This window comes from Triturus cristatus, chromosome 8, assembly GCF_964204655.1.
Source record: "Triturus cristatus chromosome 8, aTriCri1.1, whole genome shotgun sequence".
Lineage (NCBI taxonomy): Eukaryota > Metazoa > Chordata > Amphibia > Caudata > Salamandridae > Triturus > Triturus cristatus.
In genome coordinates, this window is record NC_140591.1 from 303,112,465 (window position 1) to 303,139,727 (window position 27,263).

Consider the following 27,263-nt stretch of genomic DNA (forward strand, 5'->3'; position numbering starts at 1 on the left):
CTTCGGCTTCATGCCCTTTTCCTCTGATCCCTCGAGCACCTGCTTGCCTCAAGGGTTTGCTAAAAGTATTGCCCCCATTAGGATTGCACGCTCCTTATTTGTGTTTTGTAGAGTCAGACATCGGGTGCTTTAACACCGAGGTAGCTTTAAAAGACTTAAAAGAGTGAGCCTTTCAGTGCCTTTGTTACCTTCTGTCTTTTCTTTGAGTCTCGCGCTGCATTCCCCGTCACGATCATCTTTTCGGCCGCGGATGTGCTGACTTTGGCGTCCGACTCCCTTCCCGCGCTAGCTCGGCCACCTCGATGTTCTCATCCTCACTGGAGAGACGTGGGTCTAATAGGGATTCCTGCGTCTTGTGGGTGCTAGCCATTTTCAGAGCCTTGCCTTGAGTGTCTTCAGCACGAATTTGGCGCAGGCCTTTCAATCTTCGCCCTTATGGTCGTTTGAAAGGCACAGATTGCAGACCTCATGTAGATGTCTCTGTGCGAACTTGTGGTGGCAGTTGGTGCAGAATTTCAAGGGGGTATTTTCCATGACCCCCTGCTGCCCCCCTCTCCTCCATTATCTGGCCACATGGAGCTCATCAGCCAGGACACCTTCTTGGCAGTTGAGAAGGATCCCCATCTCTGTTCTATAGTTCTTCATGTGGCCTTCGGTGTTGTCCTGTGGTAACCTCGGTCTTTTCTAAATGTTTCAAAGATTCTTCAGAGATCCTCTATCGTACTACCAGAACCAACGGCGGAAAAAATAATCAGGAGATGGCGACCATGCACAGGAACTTCCAGGGAGCCATACGACGTCACAGACAAGATTGACTTACAACCATATAGTGGTCGATGACGCCCACACAAAGAAAAAAAAGGGAGTGGCCCAAAACACAATTCGAGATGCAACCACTAGATGGCAGAACTGATGGATAGCATGTGAATCCAGAAAGGGATTAATGCTGCAAAATTGCAATGTGTGTGCACGGGATTGCCACGTTTCATAAACAAGCTGCGTGCATGGACCAGTCTGGTGTGGTTCATCCTCTGGTGATGTGCAATGCCATTGGTAAAGACTGGGGCAAGTACTTCACATTGTATGACCCACTAACATTTGAATTGCAATACTTTAATGTAAAACTATTGACCAGCAACAACCATACCAGTACCACCAACTAAGTTGGGCACGCCTTGGAGAAGCAAAATCCAGTTACATCAAATCAATAAATAAATATGCATTAAATTTGCTAAATGGCAGCAGACCAGTTTAAACTGAAATTTTTCATATTATAAGATTTATGCATTCTGCTGCACAACTGATGAAAACCTATTATGAAACAAAGTTAACCACTGGTGGCATTTCCAACAGTGTTGCACTTACTTTGGCCTCTGTAAGACATAAGTTAAAAGGAATGTTCGTAGTGACTCGATGCTACTTTTCTCCAACAGAACCCACTCTCGCACAACTGCTTCCATTATCGCTGTGGCTGCTTGAAAAAGGACGTAGTCCACTTTACTAGTTTCTGTCAAGAGAACAAATTAATTTTAGAAGTGCTAAGCTTGTGGTGTGGAAAAACTGTATCAAGACATAGGAAGCTTTCCATGTCTAGGAAAAGGATTCATTTTAATGCAAATTTTAAACTGGTTTGCACAACACGCTAATAATTATTCCTCACTATCTAAGGAGGCTTACAATCACTCATTGTGACCTGGCAGCTAAATCTTGCTCTTTAGCACTGTATAATGCAATATTTCTATGCCCTGAAAAAAGCAACAGAGGAATATGCAAAACATGTAAGCACATTCCAGCAACAGCTTTTGGCATTTCGACAGAGGTTGGTGACAGACATAACAACCTCTCCTCTCAACCATTTCCTGTCCCCCCCTGGATGGCCATCAGTCAGTATGCTTGCTTGCATGTCACCTGATTCATTTTGACGCCCTTATTGGTTGCAAACAGGTATTGTGACACAGAATAGGGGACACCAGAGGAATGCATATCAGACATCAGTGGCCAATTGACAGAACCCAGACTGTCCCCTCCTCTTTAGGTAGCATAAGCACAGCACCCATTAAGTACTCTAGAAATACACTCCTTGCTCACCAATATGTGGCTAAATTGATTAACCGCTCAAAATGTGATTGATGGGTTGCTTTTTCTGCAATCTAATTGTCTCCATGATTACTATTGCTATAGATTACAATTATTAGAGACATTTCATGCAATCCATTAGTCTTGCCATGATCCTTCTGGCTTCAACTTAATTCTCATGACTATCAAAATTAGGAGGTACGGCGAGTGCATGCCTTGTAATAGTGTTTAGACCCTCCTTCAGAACACTGGAGACGAGTGGCAAGCTGTCAACTACCATGGATACAAATACTAGAATTACGTGAAAATGTTGTTTGCCCGCACCCTCTCTAGGTAGCCCAAGCACACCCTTACCGTTCCATCACCCATGTGGCACAGTTCTTGCTTGGTTCATCCCCTCCCTAAAGCCCTTCGCCCCCCATGGCACTCATGCTTGTCCCTCTGCTGATCGAGCAGGAGATGTGAGGGAGACAAGTGGAAGTTTGGAGCAGCCTCAACAGCCATTGCCAGTGCCAAGCTGATGTGGTGTGTTTGCATGTGCACACTTCTCTGTGCATGCAAGTGCATTTTTGTGTGCATATTTCAGCATGCACACAATGTGCACTTATGTGCATTTCTATTTGCATGCACACGAGTACATGCCCATGCCCTAGTGTTAGTGTGGGTATATTTCCTACTGCCAACCCGGATACCAGATTGGCCATGGCACAATAGTGGAAAATCTTAGCAACTTGTGCAATGAGCATTATGGAGCAGTATTACAAAACACACTGCATTACTAATTCCGAACCAACGAAGCCAGACCTGGGTCTGTCCTGAAGAAGTGTCCCTACAGAGGTTTTTTTTAATAAACATTTTATTATTATATTCCAGCTTTAGAAAGAGACCACACTGAGCCAAAAATACACTTCTAGCAATGCAAAATCATAACCACATCATTGAGCCCACAGACGGAGACAAAAGTCCTGTTAAGAGCCAGCAGCAAACCATCTTTTGGTCTGAGCCCCTCCTTTGAGTTTCCGTGGTTGTCATCTCATTGTCCCTATGTGCCGCCACCGAGACGTCCCCTGCCTTGTTTCAAAGTTCCTGTTATCTGAGCTCTATCCACTGGCCCCATACTTTGTTGAGTTTCTTCGGGCACGCTCATGCCTGGAATATCACTGTCCGCCATCATGCACCAGTCCATATTCTGTGCCCACTGAGTTACGTTTGGCACAGGATCTGACCCCCCTGCCTGTAGATGTCCCTCTTAGCTACCATCAGTGCAACATTACTGAACGAGAGAGAGTATCTCTAATGTTTATTCTCCCCAAATAAAGGAGTGAGTATCTCTTTAATGTTTTTTCTCCCCTAATACCCAGGAATGCCAGTTGCGCAGAGCGGACCACGGGATTTCCCACCACTTGCTCCGTATGCCCTTGAATCGTCAGCCAATAAGGTCTCAACTTTGGACACTACCACAGGGAATGCACCACAGTCCCCATCATCCCACACCCTCTCAGGTATTTGTCGAGGAAGTTCAACAACTATTGACTATATATTTACTTCCTCCCTCCTCAGTAGTGTGTTACTCAAATCTGAGGTTGTCAGCAGTTCATATAGTGATCATCTGCCAATAGTAATTTACCTTAAATCCATTAAAAAAACCTATAGGCCCACATGAGATTGGGGCCTCAAACATTACTACATCTACAGATAGATTAAGGATTGTATGGAGAGGGATTGATAACCAAGGGATTTTAGCTAATGTGATTAAGAATCACCCTCTATTGATTGCTAACTGTTTAACATTTGGCGGCACTGTTATAATCAAGTCCTTTTGCGATTTATGTGCAGTTATAAAAAGGGCAATCTCCAAACCCATAAAAGAGAACAACATAAACAACCATAGATGGTTTGACACCAATTGTTCGAGGGCTAATAGAGCTCAGAAGGGCCTTGGAAGCTAATCCCCGAGATGTGTCCCTCGTCAGATCATTACGTCTTAAATATAAACATGCACTAAAAGCTAGATCTGAGGAGTTGTTAATAAGCCACTGGGACAATCTAACTAAAACTGCTGTTCTAAAAGACTCAACAGGGTTTTGGAGTGAAGTAAAGGATTTGAGAGCGCTGGGTAGTAATATTACCCCGATAAACTGCAATATCACAGGTGATTCATGGGTTAACCATTTTTCTAAGCTTTATGCCACGGTTGGAGATCCAACCGAGGACACCTTCCCTGATAGCACCATAGTTATAACATTAGAGGAGGTGGAGGAAACCATCAACAATAGTGCCGGCAATAAGGCTCCTGGCCCGGATGGCTTGTCCATCGACCAAATAAAATCTAACATCTGTTTCTGGGCCCCCTTACTCTGTAATCTTTTTAATAACTTGAGTAAGAAATCCATCCCCTCGACATGGTCCAACAGTACCATCGTACCCATTTTTAAAAAAGGAAATAGGATGGACCCGGGGTGTTATCGACCAATATCTTTGATTGATAACACCCTGAAGGTCCTTGGAAGGGTTCTATTTAATAAAATTAGTACTTGGGCCGATGAGAACTCCATTATCCATCGCTGCCAGTTGGGCTTTAGGAGTAAACTTGGTACGGTGGAACAATGCCTGAACCTCAATCTCCTAATGGCTAAATATACAAGAGCCAAACAATCCCCCTTATATTTTGGCTTTATGGATTTAAGTTCAGCTTTTGATTTTGTAAACCGTTCTCGCTTATGGTCTATTCTTTTAAATTATGGTTTAGATGAACCTCTAGTCCACTTTTTGGCCAACCTCCATCGTAATTTGAAAGCTAGAGTACGAATAAATAATGAAGGTGGGGTTTCAAATGATATTTTAATTGGCAAGGGGGTGAGACAAGGCTGCGTCTTGGCCCCCTTGCTTTTTATACTATACATCAATGAATTAACTAACTCCTTATGTAACCTGACAAAGGATGTCCCTATCATTAATCAGAGACCCATCCCGGCGTTACTTTACGCAGATGATGCGGTCCTCATGGGCCGCACCCCGAATGCTCTGCGCATTTTAATATCGGGATTTGTTAACTACATGTCTGATCTAGGTTTGTGCACTAATTTTAGCAAATCTTTTATAATGACCTGCGGCCTTAAAAATTATAATATCTCAAAGATTACAATAGGTCAAAACACTTTAAAAAGCACTTGCACTTTCCCTTATTTGGGTCTGCTATTCTCTAATAGCGGTTCATGGCAACCACATGTTGCAATGGGGAGGGACAAACTTTCTAAATCTATCAATTCTGTTACCTCACTTCGTTAACCACGTCGGGCAGATGTGGTTTCCAGTCTATTACAAATCTACCGGACTCAATGTCTCCCAACTGGAACGTATGGAGCAGAAGTCTGGGGGTTCTCGAACTGCTCAGAATTACAAAGAGAAGAGAATAGATTCTGTCGGAAGATCCTGGGGGGGGTTATCAGTGCACCGACCTTCGTATGTCATAAAGAACTAAAATTACATTACATCGAGGATTTTATAAGGGCCAGACCTGCATTATTTTGGTTAAGGATTTGGCAAAACCCAGCAGCTTCCCTTTCCCGTGAGATCATTATGGATTGCTTGAAAAGTGAGAACTCGAGTTTAATCCCCTGGATAAATGCGGTGGAAAGGAGCCTTGTGAGTGTTAACTATGGTCACCTTTTCACAGATCTCGAACAGATTGACCGCTCCCATAAAAACCTGGTGAGAAGGGCACTCTATCAATACTTTTATAATGAGAGGGAAAGAGTGGACTCACTGAAACTATCCACAATAAATTATTTAATGATCCGGGAGCCACATATTGTACCTCCGACGCTACCCCAGCCCTATTTACGTAAAAAATTGGGCAGGTGGAACAGGAGTTTACTATTTAGATTTAGAGACAGGAGCATTGTAAACCTTATCTGTTTTCCACTGGGTTACACTAAAAATTTGGAAAAATTACATTGTCCTTGCGATCTTGGTGGAACCCAGAGTATGCTCCATTTTATTTTTGGCTGTGGTTTTTATAGGAAATATGCAAAACATTACCTAATCCCCCTACTGCAGGAAACATGATTTGATTGACCACAATCATGCTTATAGCCAATTTTTAACGCTTGGATCGGACGAACTAATTTTTAGAGTTAGTGGCTTTCTCAAAGCAATTGTATGTTCACGCAGGTCTCTGAAAATTGAGTGATTTTGTTTACATATGTATTTTGTACTTTGAAGCCTATTTTCCACAAACTTAATGTCAGTTTACATATGCATTTTTCACTTTAAAACCAATTTGCACGAACTCAATGTTCGTTTACATATGCATCACGCACTTTAAAGCCAATTTGTACAAATTGAATGCATTGTATTTGCCCTATCTCTACAAAGTTAGTGGTTACATTTTTGTATATTTTTATATATTGCACGTATGATGGCTTAATGTACAGTTTAGCAAGACTGCATAATTGTATTTTAATTGTTGTTTTTTGGTTTTTTTAAGTTATATTTTATGTGCTATTTTAATTTGCGGTTTAAAATTGTAGTGATAAACTGTGTATTTTAAATTTTGGTTTTGTGCTTTTATGGATGGTTTTTTGAAATCCGAATAAAGTCTATTTGAATTGAATTGAATTTGTCATCAGGGATCCTACCCATGGTAACTTTTCCTGCCCCTCCATCGCTTTGGTTGCAGTCTTCGAAGCCTGCACAACTATTGTTGTGGGTGCCACCCCTATCGACTTATCCATTTTACCATATAGCACTCTCAAGTACCCTCTATCTGGTAACACTCTTCTGTGCACCATGAAGGCCAGGTCGTGCTGGTCCGCTAAGGCCCATTCATGGATGATGAGCTGCTGTGCCGCTCAGTAGAACAGCTTCAGGTCCGGTAGGGTTATAAACCCATCATAGAGTCCACACATTAAAATCTCCAATGCTATTCTGGGGGGACCCCCATCCCACAACAGTGTCCTCGTGATCACATGCACTGCCTGGAAAAAGCTATTAGGAATCACACATGGAGTATTCTGCAGTACGTCCAGAATTGTTGGCAAAATAATCAGTGAGTGCTGCTCTACCCATCTGGGATATCGGCAACTTCTGCCATCTGGTTATGCCCTCCTGAAATTGCCCTAGGATAGTTCCTAGATTCCGGGCGTAGAAAATGTAAGTGTCTTTAGTGATAAAAATACCAAGGTACTTAAAACCCATCTCAGCCCACTGAAAGAGGCAGTCCCAATCCTGCGGAAGGCGCAATCACATAGGTCAGAATGCCACTGATTTGTGCCAATTGATATGAATACCCAAAAATATCGCGAAGATACAAAGAATCTCTAACACCTGCCCGATGGACTGTAGCGGGTTAGCCAAGTATAACAATAAGTCATCAGTGTAGAGTGGGATGACGTCCTACCAGTCCGAGTCCCACTGCAAACCCTGTTAGGTGCCTGCTGTCACCTCTGCTGGTTGCACTATGATGCGTACCCCTCCCCAGCCGGAATTCTCTGGATAGTGTGCCATTAAAACGCACCCTAGCCACAGGACTGTATACAATAAGCAGACCAAAGCCAGGAAGAACGCCCCCAGTCTCATCTTCTCCAGTACAGCCATAAGATAAGGCCATTCAAGAGAGTCAAATACCTTTTCGGCATCCAGTAATAAGATCACCACTGGTTCCCCCAAAGAGCCCTCTCTACTGAGAACCCCGAAGAGCCATCTCAGATTGCGTCTTGTGTCCCGAAGACGCATGAAACTCTATTGGTCCCTGTGTGACATATGTTTAAAGATCTGCAGCTGAACATTCATTCTCTAAATCAGATTCTCATTATAGGGGATGTTCCCCGTTTCTTTTATCCACTCTTCTTCCATGGCATGGTGCTCATTTTCCATTTCCCCTGTATGTACAACTTAGTTACAGCTAGAGAAGTGGTACACCATCGCTTCCTGCACAAGTTCATTCCTCGAAAGTCAAGGGACATCCTGTAGAGGCACCAACTGCACAGAGATGGGGAGGGTCATTTCACTACATATGCACATGGTGGTTTCACTCCAGCCCCATTAATCAGGTTCTTGCAAATCCATTAAAAAAGGGTGGGCCACCCCTGTGCATGGAGGAATACTAGTGCTTGCCCTGTAAGCTCTTGAGGTAGTCTTACTTTAGTGTCACTTTCCTCAGCCATTTCACATTGGCAGCGCAGCAGTACAGACCAGTCCTTCTGTGAGCATTCAAACCCCAGACATTGTTGCAATGTTTGGAGCAGATTTTTCGGTTGATGTATGGAACAGTGCTTCCAGCAGGCAGCCATAAAAAACTCAGACTATTTCTCATAAGTTTGCCCAGGTCCCGAATCATGGAAGGACTGGAGAACTTTGCAGTGTTCAAGTACAACAAAGCTCATATGAGGCAAAGTGGGAGTTCACTGACCTCCACTGTTGTGATGACAAAAGGAATCCCTCTATAGGAAGTCACATAATTTCAACCTACCATCTGATCACGTCTTGAATCAGATGTAGGCCTCTATCCAACAACTCAACAACTCAGGCCCAAAAAAATCTTATCTCCTAGGAGTCCCAGCATTTTGTCAGAGCAATTTATGAATGCCTAATCTCTTGCGAGTCAAATCCAAAGTAGACCGTAGTGATTGTAGGATCTGGTTATTAAATTTGTTCAGAATTTGGCTTTAATGATGCTTGGCCGGCACATCGTTCCTCCTCAACTGGTGTGTGTCTTCCAGTTGTGACCTAGTAGGTTTTTCCTGTCTGTTCCTTGTGGAGAGTGAACTATAATATTAGTAGAAGGCTCCTATAGTACTTCAGGAGGCGAAGTCGGTTGTCAAAGCATGACATTTCAGTGTATTAAGTTTAGATTTCATGCTGTCCCATATAATCTTTTTAAATGAAACTATCAATATTTTTTAATGCCAGTGTCTGCACCTTAGCAATATAATTAGAGAGGTAGTTAATATCATGGAACAGTGGTTGCCTTTGGTCTAATTTGCATGAAGGAGTAAACATACTATGTGCAATAAATACTTTACCCATATATTATGCCCAATGCAATTCTTGTCTCAACACAAAGGATTGACTATATTCTACAAGAAGTTACCATGGTAATAGTCACTCCAAATAATAGTGCAATGCACATCAAATGAAGAAGTAAAAAAACACAAAGAAGTAATAAAAGAAAATACTGAGGTAGAAATGGTGTGTTTAAAAACACAAAAATGTAAGTAGAACATACGAACTCTATCAGTTTGTTTGAAGGAGTAGCTACATAAGGGTGATGGTGTCATCATGTCTGCTTGTACAAGACGCTGAAATGGTAGGTTCAGCTTGGCCCAGTTAAGGAAGTCATATTTGGTAGATGCGAGGAAAGGTTGAATGTGATTCACTGACCATATTTCAGAGTCCTGTGTTCATAGGGATCTCCCAGGTTTTGAAGATTCTTTGGGGCTCGCATGAATGATAAGCCTCCCAGCTACGTAAACATTTGTGCAGAGCTGTGTCAAGGAGAGGATCTCACATTTCTTACAGCTGCCTTGTAACTGGAGAAGATACAAAGCTGTGAGCAGGGTCTACCTCCATGGAGCAACTCACGTTGTGAAGAAATGCTACACAACCACTAGGTCCCCATTCCTGTGACCCTCTTAAATGTTTGTGTGTACCTTCTGAATGAATGTATGTACACAAGTGTAATTCAAGTTTTACATTTAACTGCCATCACTATCACTTCGAGGCACAATTTGCCACAGAATGATTTGGAATGTGGTGGGCTACTATTACCAGACGCCGGACGTTCCAGTCTTTTTGGAAGTTAGTGCATGACCTTTGCGCCCCGCCTGGGCTATGCCATTATTCCATAATAATGTTTGCAATTTTCAACCTATATAACCATGGTCTCTCATTCTCATTATATTGCAGAAATTGTCGCAACAGGTGACCACTTCTCAGTAAGTTTGAAATCCAAGCTTACTTTGCATGTCGTGGCCTGCATGCAATTTCTTTAGTTCGGACTAAAGCCATATTGACCCACAGGGGCACTGAGTAAGGATGGCTGAAACATGCTGACCACATTTGGGGATACAGGACACCCCTGGTTTCTCATAGGTATCCATCATTGTTTTTAAAACTTGCCCAGGCCTCCATTATTAAAACACCTCAAGAGGTAGGAGACTCCGAATCAATTCACACCTACTTAAACCTGCACAGCGAGCACACAAAAAACAACTCAGCTCCGCTGTAATTAAGCGTTCAAGCACACCCTAGAAGCATTCAGCAAGCAGGGTGGGAACCCAATGATGAAGCATGTCACCAACTAGGTTGGTGAGGGAGGGTTCTTTTGAATAAAACCCTAGGGTCCCCCACCCACCCCGTCACCTGGTCTTAAGCTAGAGACCCTTTATGAGCTTGGGGTGGGGGGGGGGTAGCAAGTGTGTTCCTTTTTGTTTTGTCGATTTAGCTTAGGGAACACAGACAAGTTCCCTTTTCTCTCTCTCTCTCTTATGTTTATTATAGGATCTTAATGTTAGTCCTATTGTACAACGTTTTAGAAGATTCATGCAAAAACCTCCTTCCTGAACTGTACACTTCCCCTTCCTCTTTAGTGTCCCCATGTCCGACACCCAACCAGTCAATAGGGTTTCTGAAATGTTGATCAATGGGGGGAGACGAGGTATTTCTCTCTTTACATTGGAAATGTTTCCATTTCTTGAGGATGGACCTCTGTTAATTCAATTCTATAGACAGAGATAAATAAATGGCTCTGAAGAACAAACTACTTACCTGTAACTACTGATGTGCAGTGTTATCAAGTTTCATTTATTCAAATGCCCGAATCGTTCCTATGAATCAGTTGGGAGTTATGAGCAATATAAATCCCGAAAACAGATGGGAAAAGCTCCAACACAGTCAAAACAATATAGCACTTAGAAGTAAAGAACAGTTTTTTTTCTGTGCTTACCCTTGGTAACATGCCACAAACAAGACCTTTTCATAGAGAAAATCTTGTATGATACATGAACAGCGACACTAAGATAACATTAACACAAAAAAATTAAATCCCCAAACCAATTTAGTTAAAAACAAAAAAGTAAATATTAAAAAGACAAACAAGAAGTAAATTTAATATAAGGAACAAAAGAACAGAAAACAGATTTTTTTTGCATCAGACTCAGAAGCAAAACTGTAAGCACACCAGCCACTGGCTGCGATTTTGCTGAATGGCCACTAGGTGACAGCAGTGAATTAATTGTTGGCTTTAATACAAAGCAGTGTCAAGTTTTATGAATAATGCTTTGCTTCCTTTAAAGCAGTGAATGTGCAAGTTGAACAAGCAGCAGATGAATGAATGATTACAGGAAGACACAAAAGGCACACCAAAGATATGTATCAGGTACAACGGCCAGAGGAATATCCTGTAATGGCTCGCAATGGAGTCAAGGTAATCAACCCCAAATGGACACCGGTTAACAATTTTACAACTTACTGATCTGGAATTGGCGGTCATTATTAAGAGTCCTCTTAAATACATAACTTAATTCACCAAGTTTTCAGAAACATTAAACTCCAAGCCCTTTTGCACAAAATAGTTTCTTATCAGCCACCCAGTATGTTCAGAAAGCGAAAAATCACATGTCATCCCTCCTCAATATTGTACACTGTAACCCAAGGTGCATGCATGCCTTTGAAAACGCCATCCTTCAGGGTCTTGACATGACTGAAATGATCAATCTTCCATTATTAACAATCTTTCCAAAGTAAAAAGAGGAAAGCTTTGGAGCACCTTCAGGGTTTTTAGGATTTGATCATTAAACACGCAGAAAAAGGAGGCACTATTACCCACATCATCCAAGGGACTATATAAAGGAATGTCTGTCAACTTAATACTGAGCAGCATCATAGGAAACTGATTTTAGGATCCGAAGAAATATGAGAGGAAGTAGTAGATGTGGTTGAAAAGGCAGTACAACACTCATGATCTAATGGTCAAGGTACAAAATGCGATTGGCCCCACAAGTATTTTTTCCTATTTGAAACACATTTTGTTCCTCGGATAGGCAGCACCTCTATTGACAGTACCTTGGCACCCAGCTTAGTCTGTGGGTATGCAAATCAGTTTCAAATGAAGTACATTTAGGGCAAGGTAATCAGTTCCATAGCGGCACTGTCCTTTGAAAAAGATACATACGCTGCATTTTGATTTGGAATGGGGACTAGCACACCTTGCAGTAACTTGCGACTTGGATCAATGAAACGGACTAACATTAACATTCTACAACACGGAGCAGCAAATTTGAAATATAGTTTCTTGTTCTGTTAATAAAAGCAAAGGATGTCATTCTATTACGTGATGTATACCGAAAGGACACGACAAGAACTGGCTTTTGCGGTCAATATTCAGCACAACGCCCCAAAAGGAAGCAGGGCTTTTGGCCAGGTTCTGTGTATTAGAAGCAACTCTACAGAGATAGAAAGATTCACAGAACAAGGTAGGAGGTTAAGGGAATAAGTTAAAGGACTACCCTAGAAGAATTATCAGACAGGCCAAGACACATGCAAGAAAAAAACACAATAGGGTTACAAGACGACCACCTGTTGTCTCTTATTGCCTCATGGCCAACAGACAAAATAAAAAACGCACCAAAAATAGCGTGTGAATTTTGTAAGTGGAGGACAGCATTTACCAACATCCACCTGCTGCATTTAAGACAGAAGAGTCTCTGGGACCACCTTGTTCACATCAGACCCAAGCCAGAAAAAAGACTTGTATACAAATCACATTATGGTATTGTCTCCCAGTAACAGGTCATTCATTATTCCTGTAGTAATTGTGCGGTTTGCAGGTTTACATGAAACTCAAGGGAAATCGACTTGCATTGCAATTGCATTTATATAGCGCTTACTACCCCTGAAGAGGCGTCAAAGCTCTTTTTCGGCAAGTAGCACACTACACCGGAACCCATAAAGGATTAGTGTTGAATTAGTATAGTGAAATATGAAAGTAATTTGAGTGGTGGATAGGTTCGTCAGTCATTTGTATTCAGAAGGATAGTGGAAGGATAAAAGAGGGAAAAAAAGGTTTGCATTTATATAGCTTTTGTTACCCCTGATGGGGTGTTGAAGCTCTTTTTTGGCGAGTAGCACGCTACTCCAGAAACCCATCAAGGATTAGTGTTGAAAATTAGTATAGTGAAACATGAAAGTAATTTGAGTAGTGGATATGTTATTCAGTTATTTGGAAGAGAAGGGTAGCGGAGGGATAAAAGAGGGAAAAAGGTTTGCATTTATATAGTACTTGCTACCCCTGATAAGGTGTTGGAAGTTCTTTTTTGGCGAGTAGCACGCTACTCTGGAACCCATAAAGGATTAGTGATAAATTAGTATAGTGAAACATAAAATTTGAGAAGTGGACATGTTAGTCTTATTTTGATTGAAAAGGACAGAGGAGGGGCAGAAGAGTGAACGATTTCGATTTTTTGTTTGCTTGCTTGCTTTGGAGGTCATAGCAGTAGGAGGAGGCTTGGGATGAGTAAAAAGGGATGTGGAGGGGAAGAGTCAGAGGGAAGAGTTTAGAAAGGCTTGTTTTGGGGGATCGGTATAGTAAAAGGTGCCAGATGATGCAAGGAGGGGTAGAGTAGGGGAGAGTCTAGAAAGGGTTATTTTGAGGATCATAGTAGTGGTATGGGTTTGGGATAAATGAGAGCGGATGTAGAGGATACATTGATCGAGGTATAGGGTGAGAAATAGGGTAGTGCATTGGAAAGAGTAGTAGAAAGAAGTTTGAGATGAGTCAGAAAGTTGGGGTAGAAGATATATTGAGAGGTATAGGGTGCGAAATAGGGTAGTGCACTGGATATGCTGAATTAGAAGAAAGTGAAATACATAGAGCCATAAGTGCATGGAAAGTATATGGATGCATAAAGGAGGTAGGTATATGTAGATTAAAGATATTGATAGAGGTATAGGATGAGAAATAGGGTAGTGCATTGAATATGCTTTTTTAGGAGAAAAGTAATAAATATGTAGATCCAAGTACATGGAAGGTATATAGATGCATAAAGGAAGTAAGTATAAGTAGATTAAAGATGCTTTAGATAAACTCTGGTTTTCAAGTGTTGTACTTAAAAATGTATTTTATTTATTTTTTAACAACAATTATTCTACACAATTATACAAAGCAATACACAAAGATAGGTACATATCTATGGTACAAATAAATGCTTATATACAGAAGGATATGGTGTATATTTCTGTTTGGTGCTATTGTGGGAAAGAGCCAATTCTGGAGTAGTTTTCTGAAGATAAGGTAGTCAGTTAATCTTATGTGGGGGGGGGGGGGGGAGGTAGGGTAAAGAGTTCCATAGTTTGGCTGCTTGAACAGAGAAGGTTGTGCCACCCATGGTTTTTTTCTTCTATCTTGGGATTTTGAGGCGAGGTGCCACTCTAGAGCGGAGGTTCCTTTGTTGAATGTGTTTGGCGATTTTATTCCTGATGAAGAGCGATCCCATTCAATGTATTGCTTTGTGGGCGATACAGAGCAGCTTGAACGTGGATCTTCCTGCAACCAGTAACTAATGCAGGGCTTTCAAGACAGGTGAGCTGTGGTCTCGCGGTTTGATATGCAAGAGTAGTCTGGCAGCAGAATTCTGAATCCACTGTAGTCTTTTCCTGGTCGTTAAAGGTGATCTGTGGAAGAGGCTATTGGCGTAATCAAGTTTGGACAGAACAAGGGAGATGGTAGCTTAGATCTTGTGTGGGAATCCCAAATGGGGGGGAGGGGGGGGGGGGGGGGGATTAGTTGCATAGTTTTTATAGCAACAAAGCTTGATCTTGCTAGTTTGTCCACTTGGGCATTCATTGATAGCTTGGAGTCCATGGTCATTGTGAGGTTTCTTACTTCTTTCAATACTTTAGGTGGTGATCCCAGTTCATCAGGCCAGGCAGCAAGTGGGTCATAATGTTTCCAATCGCCACACATGAGTATTTCGGTTTTGGAAGCATTCAATTTGAGATGGCTCCAAGTCATCCACTGATCCACGGCTCTGATACAACTGAAAATTGGAGAGTTTCCAATGTCTTTGGGCCATTCCAGTTGAAGGAGTATTTGTGTGTCATCTGCATAGTTATAGCACGTGAGGTGAAATTGATTGATCAGTACCAGTAATGAGTTCATGTAGATGTTGAAAAGCATGGACGAGATAAAGAGTCTTGAGGGACCCCTGCTTTTGTGGAGTATGGTTTGGATAAGAAAGGTGGGGTATGGATGACATTAGTTCTGTTTCGAAGGTAAGGCACAATCCAGTCTAGAGCAGTCCCCTCTATGCCGGCTTCATAGAGTCTTTGTTTCAGAGTGTCGTGGTCAACCGTGTCAAAGGCAGCAGAGAGTAGTAAAGCAGCAACCCTGTTGCGGTCAACTGTGTTTTTCAGGTCACGGCATATTCTGTGTCTCTTCCCGGACGGAATCTTGTTTGGAAGTCTGAAAGTATGGCATCCTCTACGATGAATTGTGACATCTGGGCGAACGCTGCTCTTTCTATCAGTTTGCCCAGGAAAGGTCTATTTGTAATGGGTCTGTAGTTGTCAGGGTTCAGCGGGTCCAAGATTGCTTTCTTCAGTAAAGGGCGTATATATGACTTTTTGAGTTCTTCTGGAAATATTCCAGCAGTTAAGGAATCGTTGAGGATTCTTCTTACTGGAGTGGCAGCTAAGGTTGTTAAAAGAATTATCTTGAAAGTTTGCAGTGGACACAGGTCAGAAGGGCTGCCGGCAGGCCTGCTTGCTTTGACCAGGTCCATAAATTAATCACGTGAGATGTATTGGAAGGAACGGAGAGGCTCGGTTAGAGTATTCTTGGATTGTTGTTTTGTAAAAGGGTTAGTGCTGGTGCTTTGTCTCCGTTTTAAGTAGGAGTCCAACAGGTCTGCTTTGTCCATGTAATGATTTGCCAGTTTGTCTGTAAAATCTTAAGTAACGGGATGAGTTCCTTCTAGGCAATTTGGTTTACAAAATTCATTGAGTATTTTATAGAATTCTTTATTTGCACATTTGCACATTTATCATTTTGAATTCTGTCTGAATAGTACCTTTTTTGATAGCCAACTTGTATAATCTGTAAATTTCTGTAAGTGAAGTTCATCTCGTTTGGTGTTCGTTTTGAGCCAGGTATATTGCAGCTTTCTAATTTGTTGTTTTATGTCTTTTATCTCTATATTTCTCCAATGTGCTTTTTTTCTTTTGTTCTGTTGTGTGGTTTTGAGTGGTTTTATAACACAACAGACCCAATCTAGTGAGTACAGAAATATTTTATGTATTGTGTAACATCAGGATTTGCGAGGTATCAAAACTACCCTCTTTATAGAGGGTAGTTTTGATACCTCGCAAATCCTGATGTTACACAATACATAAAATATTTATGTACTCACTAGATTAGGTCTGTTGTGTTATAAAGCGATTTTGAGTGGGGGCTGACCCAATCTTCCTTTCCCCTGGAGCTCCTTATTGTTATGGTTTTGAGTGGTATCAGGATGTCAAAAGCTCACTGTAGCCACTCGTATAGTTTAACAGAATTTATTGTTTCTAGATCTGTACTGGATATTAGTTGTATTTCTAAGTGATCCAAATTGAGTTTGTTCCACAGTCGATAGGTGGATGCATGCAAGGTAGTTTTTAGGTGAGTCACTTAGTGTTGTTTTTTGTTGGAAAGCAAGCAAAAGGAGGTCTGACTGGAGTTATAGTTTGAAAGTTAACTAGTTCCGTATTAGCAAGAATGACATCTAGGATGTGTCCAGCGAGGTGTGTGGGTTTGTGGACGATCTGATGCAGGTTCAGTGAGTCTAGGTCAGTGATTATTGTTTTTGGATAGGGCATATTGGGTTTGTCAAACCAAATCTTGAGGTCACCCAGAATGCATAGATTGGAGTGTATTGTTAACAGGTTTGAAACCGTCTCTAGAAGGGTGTCTGTGAATGTAGCCTTGCTAGGTGGAGGTCTGTAAAGGAGCTTTACGGTACAGGAGGAAAACGGTGTAGGATTGCATCTGGTTAGAAGAGTCTCACAATTCTTTATGGAGATGTAGTCAACTTTAGTGATATGTAATGCTTGCCTGAACACAACAGCTAGGCCACCTCCTTTTTTGCCTATACAATTTTGAGTGATCGTTTGATAGCCTTGAGGAATGGCTTCATGCAGGACTGGAGCCAGATCATCTCCCAACTATGATTCAGTTATGAATAGTATGTTCGGTTTTGCATCAGTGAGTAGGTCGTAGATGTGATGTTTGTTTTAGAGCGATCGAGCATTTATTAGTAGACAGTTTAGAGAATGTGCTTTGGTGATAGTGAGACTGTTTCGTAGAAGAGAGATCAGTATTGTGTCGGTTTGTAGCAAGTGTGTTTTTTGTGCTGGTATTAGCTGTATAAGGATAGCAATCTCGTAGCTGTTCTGTAATTTGGTCCTCGTCCAGCAGGCCAGGAAGGCATTTTGATGGGTCTGCGTGTGTAGGTGGTGGAGACGGTGTTTGAGAGTGAGTTGGTACGCTGTGTTGTTTTCGTGGTGTAACTTTGTTGTGCAGTAGACCTGGAAAGCAAAGATGTGTAGTGTAGCACGTTGCTTATATTGTTTGCGTGTGTTTAGGATGGAAGGTGTATGAGTTAGGGCCGGTGGTGCAGCATGTGGGTCATGTAGTAAGGTTCTAAATTGTCCAATGGATGAGAGGCGGTTGGAAGAGAGTTGCTGTATGTGTGTTAGGTGTGGTGGAAGAGAGAAAGCTTGGCATTGGAGTTTGTTCCTTTGTGTAGTTTGAAAGGTGGGCGTATGTTTGTATTTTGTGACGGTAAGTATTAAGAGGTGTGGCGCTTGGGAGATTTTCTTGTGCTGGTGTGCGTGATATGTTTTGTTTTTGAGGAGTATTGAAAAGAGGTGCTGGTGTATTTGTTTCATGAGATGGATTTGTTTGTATAGTACTGTTTGAGAGTGGAAGTTGTAAGCTGGAGGGGTGGGATGTGTTTATGAGTAGAGTATGTTGTGTGTAGGAGGGGATGAAGTAGAGGTAAGAGCGTTTGTCTTAGACTGGTTTGTTGAAATAGTTAAAATGTGTGGTGCTGTGCAGTGTATGTGTTGTGCGTTTGTGTTATTATGGTAGAAGTAAGAGGAGGGTGTTGGTTGGACAAATGATGGAAGGTTGAGTATATGTTTGATAGTGATAAAAGGGGGTCTGTTAGGAGTAATTAGAGTGGGGAGTGTGTGTCTGGATGGGTTGTAGTTAAGTATGGTGTGGAATTAGGTTGTTTTAGTGATAAGTGGATTGGTTAGTGGTATAGGATAGAGTTGTGTACTGTTTGTAGGTGATGGTGGAAATGTGTGGCAGCTAAGATAGAAGGGTGTATAGGTGTGGTTTTGTAGTGGGCGCTGAGATATTGAATTGCGCATAGGGTTAGTTTGAATCATCACTGACAGGCACAAGCCTCAGTACTCAAGCTAGATTAGCATGTTAGCTGGGCGAAGGATAAGTCAGGATACCACTTTCACATGCAGTCAGTTCCCTCGGGGGGTACATGCCCATGTACTATTGATGGGACAATACCATCCCAACAACAAGTGAACATAATAATGTAGCACTGCTGCTTCTTGGAAGGTCATTGGGTCAAAGGTTGGGTATGGTGACTAGCTGAAAAACATTTCCGCTTAAAAGCATATGCCACTAAGACAGACAACCCCTCCGTTTCCATTATGATGTAAGATTGTGGCAAGTACAGATGTCCATACTGCACCGAATACAAGATGGTGGCAAACACATGGTTCTGGAGACTGAACACTAAATTCGGTTTGCAGGGAAGTCTCTCGATTGAGCTTTCTGACATCTGTAAGAGGGTTGTGTACTACCAATGTCCTATTTTGTAAAGAAACAAGAGAACCCAAGTTAGGTCTACCAGGGACCTTGGGAATTTAGCTATTATCGAGAACAGTGGTCCCTAGACAAACAGCAATGGGGTGGGGGTGAATGAATATAGACCCGGTCAGTGGTATATTTGTAAAACTTGTCCAGCCTGACAGAGGTTTAATATTTAATATTTGAATCAAACAAAAATAATACAAACAATTCAATTTGTCTCTCGAGTGAGCTTTCAGACATCTGTAAGAGGGTTGCGTACTACCAATGTCCTAGTCATTCTGGAACAAAGAGGATCATGCTGGCCGTTGAGTACTTTCATTTGATCAACATCAATGGTTTTGGTAGGGAAGGCAGAAAAGTGTACTAACATTTTCTTGACTGTTCATTAAAGCTCACTGCCCTTCTATCCAGAATCCGAATGTCAAGCTTGGGCTTTTTCGATCAGAGTCATGGCAAGTAAGCCTACTTGAAGGGAGGTAGAATTGCTATAGCCCAACACCCAGAACATATTGTTTGGGGTCAAGGGCAACAGGTTTTCATATGAATTTTGTCCTTGGGACAAGTAGGCCCAAAACCCTGCAGCACAAACCCTTTGGCTGCCAGTTTGCTCTATCACACTATGGATCCGGGAAGGGCACCATCTACGGTTAAGGTAATATTTATGCCCATATGGTAATGCTGTTCAAACTTGTATTTATGATTAATTAATTGAAAGTCTTTATTATTAGGGTGAGAGCTCTAAGTAAATGTAAGTTCACGGCCTACAACTTAAGGAACAACAATGGGTGTACCAATTGTACTCATATTTTAGGCCTTAACAATGATCCTGAATGGAGTGGCATGAAATGTATCCAGTTATGCCTGGAGCATTGTAAAGAGACATAGCTAATTAATAGACACTGACAGCCAAAGACCTTGGATTAATCTCACAAGAACTTTTTATATGGAACACACAAAAGCTATGATGACGTCTATTTTGGGGTATGAGTAGTGTGTGTCCCCTGAAAAAAATTTCAGGTGTCTTTCACAGTCGATAAGAGTGTGACTAGTTTGTGGAGGATAAACCATCATACACTGGCTGTTTTACCCTTTTAAACAAAAATGTCATGGCTAGCTCTGATATGTGCCAGCATCAATTAATTGACAATGCAAGCTTTTGAGCTTTTCGTTATAACACTGAATGGCATTTTCTTTACCCAAGACATCGCCTTAGTATACTACGTTCAACAATGATGAGTGAACAGTAAGCACGGTTTTCTCTCCAAGTATTATTAGTGTTCTACACACAATGACATAGCCCATCCCCACCTGGATACATGGCAGAAAGTTCTTGGAAGGATCTGAAATTATTCAGAGAAAAAACAAAATTTTCTTTATCCTTTACATTCCATCAGCATACTGTTAATTAAGATGAGAAATGCATATATTTGCATGTTTCATGCATCAGAACTATCCTACGCATAAGAATGCAGTCTATCTGCATCTGATATTGTGCATTACACGTAGTCTTGACCTGCCCTCAATTGGAACCACATCTGGAACAAAGGACATATTTACATTTTTTTAAATCATGCGAAAAGTACGTTCAGTATAAAATGTTGAACAACCATCCTGGACACTCCAGGTGTAGGAAGGTGGATATCTGACTATGGTTACCCCCAAATTTTTGCCTAGTGTCTAGCTGGTTTTTCGACTTAGTTGGCCTGAGATCCTGCCATTCAGGCTCTCAGGCTATCTGCTCTCTCTGTAAAATGGACTCCATGTACCCTAGGTACATACCCAATTGGTTGGATCACCCTGTCAGCCCCTGTACCAGTGTACACTAGGTACCCAGGGCATTGGTGTACCCAAGGCCTGCCAGGGGCTGAAGCATGTATTATGCCACCCCAGGCTTGGCCTAACAAATTTGACACAACTGGCTGATCACTCAGCTGGGGTAAGTTGGTGTAACCACCTCTTACTTAGGTGTAGTATACCTATACCTAACCAATGATTCATTTGACCCTGTTCGCTCCAGTTGTAATTGTGTACAATATAACTATTTATGAGCCCAAGATCATCACATCACCAATAATGCTGCTTCCCCCTGTTTTAACTAAATAATGACTTTCAAATCATCTTGAGAAAACAACTCCCGTTGTCTTTCTTCTAATACATTGTAGACCGCAGGCATCTAGCGTCTGCGCCGCGTCTAACGTCACGCGGAGCGTCTGTCTATTTCCGTGCACAAACAGTGCAGTCTCTGTGATCTCCCAACGAACTACGAGGACAGTGGGTGTCGCCGCTTCCTACGGTAAGGGTCACATCTCTCCCCTGCTACTGTATGCTAAGTTGCCGAGATACTTTCCACTTTTCCGGCTGCCAGCTCGTACCGTTTAATTTAATTCCCTTTCTTGGCGGTTTCTTGAGTTAACATCATCCTGCATCCGCTGACTTGCCTAGCATGCAAGGGTGGGTTCTGGTATTCAGCTCACTTGACTTTATTTAAGTAACCTGTTGGCCAAATACCCTGTGTATACTTTTATCATCCCCGCTGACATCCTTTTGATAGGGGCCGATTATTAGCGCACGTTGTAAAGCAATGTTGTTTGGTGACATGGCGTGGTTTCTTTGCTCTTTTAGCTGTACTTCCTTTAGGCGGGGGTTTTTTAAGACTTTAGTATTATTACTCCTCTATTTTACCTTTAGAGACTGGATTCTTCTGGGATAAATTCCACTGTCGCCATTGAGAATGCGCCATGGCGTCTGATTCGGGAGATATAAAATTCCCCGGCTTTTCTGAGATTGGCAATTAAGTAAGTTCTTTTTACTGAATCAATTTTGAATCCTATATGTGCTTTATGGATCTCCACTATGACGCTTTATAATTTCCTTTTAGGTGTCACTCACTCTACCCCCTTCGGGAGCTTACCAGCCCCTGCGCCTTCTGACGCCAAGAAGTTATCGATTACTTGCTCACCCTTGTTTTGGGTAAATATGGTTACTTGCCCCATTTTGAGTCCCTTTGATTCAATCCATTTGGGATTCCGAACTAATATTTTTTAATACTATATACATTTCTTTAGGTGCCACTCCCCTTGTCACACTGTCTTTGTCCTGAAGAAGACCCCGTTAGTAAGGAGCCGACTTACCTACCTATGTCCAGAGGTCGAAACGTCGACAATACTCCATTGCCAGTACTGCCAACAGTGTAATGTACACTGTGCTCTTGCTTGTACATGGTTGTTATAAATAATTCTATTATTCAATCCAATGAATTTGATCTGGATGTTATGGCTTGAAATTGTTCTGCCTTGCAATCAAATTGTGACGTGTTTATAATTTATATGTCACTTACCCCCCATACCTCACTCAAATCACTATCCACCTTTTTCCCTTCCTTGGCACCCCGCACTATTTGATCAAAGTCTATTGTATTTATTAGCAAATGTGTACTTTCCCAAAGTGTGATTAAATAACACTTGGGCAGCTTTCGTTGTATTCTTTTTGTATTCTTCTGTGATTGCTCTTGTGTTTGTTTTTTAAAAAGTTTGTATATCCTGGGACCCTTTCTCCCTTATACTTAACAATCCTGAAGGCAGAGTGCTTGGTTCCATGTGAGATGGTGCTCTGGCATGAGCTGAGCCTGTCTGCAGTGGTCGGAACAACTTCCTTCTACTGTTTCCAGATATCGTCATACCATATACTCTTAAGTGCATTATGAACCTCGCGGTTAAATGCTATCTTTGGTTTGGCTTTATCAAAACATGTCGAGTAAGGTGTCATACGAATTGGAATACTAACCCCTCGCCAATTCTGGCGACGGGGTTAGCATTCCACCCTTCTAGAGGGACACGACATGTACAGTACCTGAAACCCGGGTAAAATCAGACATAGCCTCAGCTCCACAAAATGGATGCTGCCACCACAGACACAAGTCTGCCCTCCTGCTGCTGGGAGTCCTTCCAGCTTGGGAGGTGTGGACAAAGGGTTTCCTGCCAGGGGAGGTGCATGCACCACCCCAGACAGGATTTTGTGTATTGGTCAGGTAGGGCTTGAAAGGAACCAGACATGCCTGAGGCTCACAAGGAGCCTCGGTGCATATGCCAGTTCAAACCGGTCCTGGGGCACACCAGTCCCGGGCCTGGGGCGAGCTGGACAAAGGATTGGGGGTGTAACCACCCCCCTTCCTGGTCCCACCCATAGGGAGGGACCTAGCAGGTAGTCCGGCCCCTAGAATCCGCTTAAAGGTAGGAGCTGTGTCCTAAGACTTCAGACATCCTGGAATCAACTTGAAACTAAGAAGAAGACGGGAACTTCGACATTCTGCTGCACAGAAGACTGAAGGAAATCTCCCCTGTGGTCAGGGAGTGACCACCTTGCTAACGCAAGCACCATCCAGCGAATCAACGTCTGCTTTGCCGCCGTCTCCCGCCGGAGCCCGAGCCCGAGCCCAGAGACTGACAAGACCTGGACCTCCAGACCTCTCACCGCCCGATCCACAGTCCCTGAAAAAGAGAGACCCGTGGAGGCACCGAGACACGTGGAGCCAGCCATCTTGAAACGACCACGACAAGCTGCAAGTGCAACAACCGAGGCTCACTCCAAGTTGTGCTTTGGGATCTGAGAAGCCCAACTCCCGAGCAGCATCTGCACCAAAGGTGAGCCCTCCAGCATCTCCACGATCTGCGTGGGGCCCTTCTGCATTTTGCCACTCGACGCGCCTAACCGGTTGCTGGCCCGCTGGCTAGTGGCCATCTTGGCGACGAACTTCAAGAAATACACCGCTGGTCTGGTTGCTCCAGACTGGCCCTTGCTCCCCTCCAAAGGAGCAGTCCCTCTGACCTTGCTGGTCAGAACCATCAGCTTATTTCGTTTTCCACAACAATTGCTTTTGCCAAGGCTTGTTTGCTTCGATCAAGTCACCGACACCGCCGACAGCGAGAGCCTGCGTGGGACAGCTCGTGAACCGACTCCTGGACGTCGTCGACCTTCAGGGACCACGTGGCTGCAGAGACAAGCTGCACCTTTCTTCCTGATTGCATCCGACATCGCCTGGTACCCACCTGGTGCCACGCTGGTCACTGGCTAGTGACTGTGAACACTGTCCCCTCTGCTTACAGGCCTTCAACATCTCCGATCCACTCTTGGATCCACCGCATCTCTCCCGGACCGACCGCCTGCAGCCTCTTTGTCCACAGGCTCCACGGAACAGATAGAAGAAACCCGACGCACTTCGACACCTATGCACCCGCTTCCTGTGGGTGAGGTAAAGCTGGCACTCCGGTGCCCAAGTGTAGAGTATCATCTCTAGTGTCTATGTTTCCAATCTTAAGTTCCTAGTCCATCCGGAAGATCCTCTTTGCAGTAACTTTGTACTTTTTACACACCCATTGAAACCTATGGGAGCTCGCGCGTGACTATTTGCTCTGCACACGCAACCCGTGGACCTCCTGGTCACTAACTAAAGTTAGCTCCTTGTAGGCCCAGCGATTCTAGAGGCCCTAGGCCTTTTCCCTTTTCTGTTCGTGGTACTTATACCACTATTTTAGTATATGGTTTGAGCGGCCACCAGGGCCTATCCATATAAAGTGCAACTTCTGTGTATTCTACTGTAATCTTGTTTGACGATTTGTGCTCCTGTGCTCATAAAGAGACTAGGGGTTACTTTGAGAAATAAATACATATATATTTTCAATATATATATGTGTGGTGTCCTTTCATTGGTATAAAAGGGGGTTACATTTGGTAAAACAGCCTGCTTAACACGCTTCACGAGTTTAGCCTCAAAGACTGCTTAGCCTACGCTACCACTAGGGCAGCTAGTCCGAAAAGGTTGACTTACAACCACACCATAAGGGTTGCTTGGCATGGTACAAGGTGATCACTTTAACTAGTGAGCATCATATACCAGGCCAACTTCTCACATTGGTGAGCAGCGGTTGGATTTGAGCTTGCTGTGTTTTACCATTGTAATCTCTTGTTTTCCAATTGAAAGATCACATAGGTACCTATAGGTACATATAAAACAAGATTAGGTATACATAAGTTCTACTGAACTTAGTTGTTGTAGAGCAAAGGGAGTAGCACACCCTGACAACAACTACTATATAGGTTTAGTAGGTAAACCCAAGTGTAGGTAGATTGCAACACATCCACCCACACTTAAGAGCAATGGCTGGGGCAGAGGGGTCCACTGTACCCATCTCTGTTGAGAGTGACCCCCAGAGGGCACCATCCATCTTTGCTACCCTTAATCAAAACGAGCTCAGGCATTTGGCAACTCTTAGAGGCCTTAAACAGCCCAAGAACCCTACCTCTGCTGAGCTCAGAGAACTCTTACAGAATGATGAAAATCAGAAAGAGCTCGAGAAAGCTTCCCAGTTAGCCACCTTAGGGTCAGGAACAGGAGGCCCCCCTTCTGAAGATGCCACTGAAGTACCCCTTTCCAATAGCCATCCCTTAGATGAGAATCATGCTACAGAGGAGGAAAGTGGTGAGGATACAGAAAGTAGTGAAGATGAAGGGAGAAATAGCCCAGTGCCAAGTGTTATACGTGGCCCAGCTAACCTAAGGCTATTGGGGACTGACAATGGGATCATCCCATTGGATCTCCCCAGTGGACTTAACACAGGGCTTGGGAGGCAAAGGAATCGCTCAGGTGAATCTAATGCTTCTCATGGCTCTAGAGGCTCTCAAGGTCACTCCAGGAGAAGGATGACCACCCCTCAGAGGAGGGAACATGAGGCCAGAATGCAGGAAGCCCAGATGAGGATCAGGAAGCAGGAGCTAGAGGTAGCCCTGATGGAAGAGAAACTGAACAAGGCTAGGCAACCTAGAGAGAGTGGGTCTATACCCACTGGTGGCAGCATTGTCCCTAAGGACAAAGATAGGGTCTTTGATAATAGGAACCTGTCTAAGGTTGTGCCCCCCTACAAAAGTGGAGATGACATCCACAAATGGATGACTGCTCTTGAGAGAGCCTGCAAAGTGCAGCAGGTTCCTGAAGACCAGTGGGCAGCAATCCTCTGGCTCTCCTTTGAAGGAAGAGGCAGAGACCGACTCCTCACTGTTAGGGAGGAGGATGTCAGAAATTAGAGCCCTGAAGAGTGTCCTAGTTGATGGGTTAGGCTTAACCACTGAACAGTACAGGTTAATAATGTTCAGAGACACCCAGAAGACACAGACTCAGGACTGGTCTGAATATGTTGAATGTGCCACTAAGGCTTTGGAGGGTTGGTTGCTGGGAAGTAAGGTATCTGATTATACAGGATTGTACAATTTGATGATGAGAGAACAGATTTTAAGTAACTGTCAAAACCAGCTCCTCCATCAACACCTGGTAGACTCAGATTTGACCTCTCCCCAAGAATTGGGAAAGAGGGCAGATAAATGGGTCAGGACCAGGATCAGGCCTAAGAATCAGGGTGGTGACCAAAAGAAAGATACCACCAAACCTCAAGAGAAGGGTGGGGATAAAGCAAAAGAGAAATCTTCCTCAGGGCCCCAAAACTCCACACAGGGTGGTGGGTCCCAAGCTCCCTCCTCTAACACAGGTAAAAAGCCTTACTGCCATGAGTGTAAAACTCCTGGGCATTGGAAAACTGACAGCAGTTGCCCAAGGGCTAACAACAAAACTGTTCCTCCAATTACTCCTGTCACACCACCTATTACTGTCAGCAGTAATCCCCCAGGTGGTGGGAGTGCCCCCAGAGATCTGGGTGGGTTCACTTGGGGAACACAGGGGGACCCTGGCTTAGCCAATTCCCCTACAGCAACTACTCTTGTCTGTGATGGTGGCATGGGGTTTGCCAACTTCACTGCCTGTCCCAACACTTTGGGTAGGTACAGACAGGAGCCCTACATCAATGGTACCAAAGCTGAGGCCTACAGAGACACTGGAGCTAGCATCACAATGGTGGCCCATTGGCTGGTTCCCTCTGAGCAGCTTTTGCCTGGTTTCTCCTACCAGGTGACTAACATTGATGGCAAACAGAACAGTCATCCCATGGCAGAGGTATGACTCAGCTGGGGAGGTGTCACTGGCCCTAAAAGGGTGGCAGTGTCCCCAACCTTGCCTGTGGACTGCTTACTAGGGAATGACTTAGAACTCTCAGCCTGGGCTGGAGTTGAAGAAGACACCCATTCTAAAATGGTAGGCCTTTCACAAAAGGGTAGTGGGGTTGTGCCATTCACAACCCCTGTCCAAATAGATTTCCTCCCTGGAAAGGTTGGAAGGGCAGTGGTAGCCACAGCCCAGGCACAGACAGACTTCCCTGTAGAGACTGGCAGAGCTGTGACAGTCACAGCTCAAACACAAACTGAGTGCCCC

The 27,263-nt window shown here is 43.3% G+C and overlaps 1 protein-coding gene across 2 annotated transcripts in view; it reads right to left on the reverse strand.

The window, feature by feature from the left end:
- XPO4 (exportin 4) overlaps nucleotides 1-27,263 on the reverse strand; it is a 495,809-nt gene that overhangs the window by 348,127 nt on the left and 120,419 nt on the right. The window contains exon 3 of one of the 2 annotated variants that reach the window (XM_085621575.1): nucleotides 1,366-1,507. The exons of the other annotated variant lie outside the window; for it this stretch is intronic. Coding sequence (XP_085477701.1) covers nucleotides 1,366-1,507 — 142 coding nt within the window. The remainder of the gene's footprint in view (nucleotides 1-1,365; nucleotides 1,508-27,263) is intronic. 2 annotated transcript variants of the gene reach the window in all.